At 51.3% G+C, this 3854-nt stretch overlaps 1 protein-coding gene across 1 annotated transcript; it reads left to right on the plus strand.

Moving 5' to 3' along the window:
• The first annotated feature begins 281 nt into the window (after window positions 1-281).
• LOC104415683 (F-box protein At1g67340) lies at window positions 282-2550 on the plus strand. Its single transcript, XM_010027010.3, has 3 exons — window positions 282-886; window positions 1014-1176; window positions 1319-2550. Exons 1-3 carry the CDS (start codon window positions 564-566, stop codon window positions 2147-2149), a joined length of 1317 nt encoding a protein of 438 aa, XP_010025312.2. The 5' UTR covers window positions 282-563; the 3' UTR covers window positions 2150-2550.
• The last annotated feature ends 1304 nt before the right edge of the window (window positions 2551-3854 follow it).

Genomic DNA, 3854 nt, shown 5'->3' on the forward strand with positions numbered 1-3854 from the left:
AAAGAGCCCTGTAAATTCTCGCGTGCAGGGAGGGGGAGGAGGGGAAAAACAAATAAATAAAAAAGAAAAAGGGAATTCGGGACGAGGGCGAGATAAATAACGGCCCCCCCGATAGCCCTCCCCTATTTAGCTCTCTCGCGGAAGCGAAAAGATCAGAAGGAAGCAAAATCGCAGTGCCAAAAAGCAAAACCGACGACGAAAGGAGGGGGAGATCTGGGTCAACGCACGTTTGACTGCGGAAGGCGACAAGGCCAGGGGGGGAGGGAGGGAGGAAGCGAGGGGCATTTTTGTCATTCTACCCGACCTCTTCTCTCCACTTAAAAACGATCCAGGAGGGAGAGGGGGAGAGGGCAAAGGTCTTCGGGGCGTCATTAGCTTCTCCGTATTTATGCTTTGTCTCCTCGGTTCGGCCATGTCGTCCTCGTTGCTGGTTGAGACAGAATAGAAGAGAAGAGAGAGAGGGAGAGATTAGGTTAGATAGATAGGGAGCGGAATTGGAGCCACACAGAGATATATACATACGCCAGACGCGCATATCGGGAGAGGGGACGTCTTGTCTGTTCATGAGGACCAGGCGAGGGATGTGTTACTCCGAATCGGACCTGTGCTCCGAGAAGATGAGGGCCGCGGCGGCGGCGGCGGCGGCGAAGGCGGCGGCGGGGGGTGTGGTGGGGGTGAGGAGGAGGAGGAGGGTGGATTCGATCCCGGGCGGTGGGGAGGATGCGGCTTTGCTCCGCCGCAAGCGGCGGAGGTGCCCCCCGAGGGTGGGCGGCGGCGGCGGGGACGACTTGTTCGACGCCCTCCCCGACGACCTCGTCCTCTCGGTGCTCTGCAGGGTCGCCGGCTCCGCCTCCTCGCCTGCCGATCTCGTCAACGTTCTGCTCACGTACGGTCCCCTTCCTTTTTCTCGCAGACCCGCTCCTTCAGTTTCCCCATTTCTCTTTCCCTTCGTCTGCCCTATTTCTATCCGTTTTTTTTTTTTATTAATTTGTTGTTTGCTGTGAAATGAACAGGTGCAGGAGATTCAAATCGTTAGGCCTGCATTCGATGGTGCTGTCGAAGGCGTCGTCGAACGCTCTCGCCGTCAGAGCTCACGGCTGGTGCGACTCCGCCCACCGCTTCCTCAAGCTGTGCGCCGACGCCGGAAACGTCGAAGCCTCTTACACTCTCGGCATGGTAATAACCAAATTGAATCCGCAGACCAAATTTATGGTTTTTTTTTTTTTTTTTTTTTTGCCGTTATGTTTGTTCGACTAGTGATGGAAGGAAATGCCTCTTCGCGGCTCATGAATGAATGCGATTTTCTTTTTCCCGACAGATTCGCTTCTACTGCTTGCAAAGCCGGGGTAGTGGAGCTTCGCTGATGGCCAAGGCGGCGATTGGGTCGCACGCGCCAGCGCTCTACTCGCTCGCGGTGATACAGTTCAACGGTAGCGGCGGCTCCAAGAACGACAAGGACCTGCGGGCCGGCGTTGCCCTTTGCGCCCGGGCCGCCTTCCTCGGCCACGTCGACGCCATGCGCGAGCTCGGCCACTGCCTCCAGGACGGGTACGGCGTCCGCCAGAACGTCGCCGAGGGCCGCCGCTTCCTCGTCCAGGCCAACGCCCGCGAGCTCGCCGCCGTGCTCTCCTCCCCCTCCGCCGCGGCCGCCGCCGCTTCCCTCCTCTCCACTCGGGCGTGGCTCGCCTGGAGCAGCCCGCACGCGCAGCCGCCCCAGCAGCAGCAGCAGCAGCAGCAGCAGAACCACCAACAGCATCCCCTCCGCCACGCGGCCGGCACCGGGTGCCCCTTGCTCAGCGACTTCGGTTGCAACGTGCCGGCGCCGGAGGCCCACCCGGCGAACCGGTTCATGGCGGAGTGGTTCGCCGCCCGGGGCGGCTCGGCGGGGCCGGGGCTGAGGCTGTGCTCGCACGTGGGGTGCGGGAGGCCGGAGACGAGGAAGCACGAGTTCAGGCGGTGCTCCGTCTGCGGGGCCGTGAACTACTGCTCGCGGGCGTGCCAGGCGCTCGACTGGAAACTCCGCCACAAGGCCGAGTGCACGCCGGTGGAGCGGTGGGTGGACGACGACGTCGACGGCGACGGGGACGGGGACGGCGGGGAACATGACGGAGTGGCCGGCCTTAACGGTGATGTCATGGAGGAGAGTTGACGGTGACGGTGACGGTAACGGTAACGGTAACGGCAGCGGTAGAGGGGGTTGAGGGAAGAAAAGGACCAGTTTTGATGGGGAGTTATTGAGATGAAAATATTTTTGGATTTGGTCCGTTCATAATTTGCGAATCTTAATATTTTCTTCCCTCCTTTTTTTTTCTTTTTTCTTTGGGTTGTATAGAGATGGGTAAATTCGGAAAAGGAAAAAAACCCTCTTTTTTTTTTTTTTTTTTTTTTTTTTTTTTTTGGTACTATGTTAGACCAAATGTCAGCCTCAGTTTATTTAGTTCAAAATTCAGGTCTCCAAGTTTCGATTTTTTCCCCTTAATTTGTTTTGATGCGGCGGGCGAACTTACATTTTTAAGTGCCCAATCAATTCTATCTTTTCAATTTGGTCAAGACGGGGAGTTTACGTTAAAAAAGAAAAAGAAAGGGTTCAAAGGGAAGTGCAAAATTACGAGAGACTCATAATGAAATATAAATATGGCGCAAGGGAATTTTCATGTGAGCATTATGAGTTATGTGTAGTCGCTGTTCGCGGGCTGGCAGGGTCGTGGGAGATGGTCATTCCATGTGCGAATTCTGTAAGGCGAAAAAGCTGAAAGAGCGCCCCCTCAAATGGTGGGATTGAAGTATGACCAAAAAAAGAAAAAAAAAATGGTGGGATTGAAGAGGGCGTCTTTCAATTTTTCAAATGAGGTTCCGATTTCAATCGACGACAAAGGGATCCATTCCATTCCATTATCGAACCTTCATATCCTCATTGGGTTGCCACAGAGAGAGAGAGAGAGAGAGAGTGGATTAGGTAAAGCGTGCGAAAAAATCGAATGGACAAAAACGCAGCGGCGTCCCTCTCGTTCATGGCCGAGGAACGACAGCACACATTTGCCTTAGCTTTGAGGTAAAGACATGTACATGGGCCTTTTTTGTTTGTTTGTTTTTGTTTTGGTTTTTTTGCCTTGTCTTGGATGTTAAAGGAAAGTCAACGTCTTAATTTTTTCCGAAACGAAGACCGACGGACTGTTTACCCAATGGGGGGCTTCAAGGAGTAAAGCGGCACGAGGATCCTATGTAAATCATATATGCATATATATATATATATTCCACTCCCTTCTCTCTCTTTTTTAATTTTTGCCCTCCCTTTTTCTTTAATCATTATTCGGTTTGTCTAGCTTTTTGAGTGGCCAAAAAAGAGAGGAAAAAATAAAAAAAGGAGGAAATAAATAAAGAAAAAGCTTCTCAACCCATCAAAGGAGATTATTGTGAAGGGGAAAGAGGGATGATTTGGAGTAAGTGGGAGAGAAGATGGAAATTGCAAATTTTTTTTTATGGGAGGGAGGTAGTGGAGGAATTGTTGTGGGTCTTTTCCCCCAAAGCTTTTTATGCCTTGCTGCTGCCTGCCTGCTGCCTCTCAAAAAAAAAAAAAAAAAAAAAGCCCACTTAGAAAAGAAAAAGGGAGGGGGAATTGACGAAATATGTGCTCCAAAAGTGGGGATTGCACTTATTCTCTTTCTTTTCTTTCGCCCACCCTTTTTGTCCTTTTTTTTATTTTTATTTTTGTATTCTGGCCGAAGTCCCTTTTTATCTTGTTGACTCCATACTCTTTTTTCTTGGGTGAATTGCTTTTTTATTTTATTTTTAATTTGACCTTTCCTTTTCTTTTTTCCAATTTCTCCATTTCTTTGGAATTATAGACAGACAAG

Source organism: Eucalyptus grandis, chromosome 8, assembly GCF_016545825.1.
Source record: "Eucalyptus grandis isolate ANBG69807.140 chromosome 8, ASM1654582v1, whole genome shotgun sequence".
NCBI classification, from domain to species: Eukaryota; Viridiplantae; Streptophyta; class Magnoliopsida; order Myrtales; family Myrtaceae; genus Eucalyptus; species Eucalyptus grandis.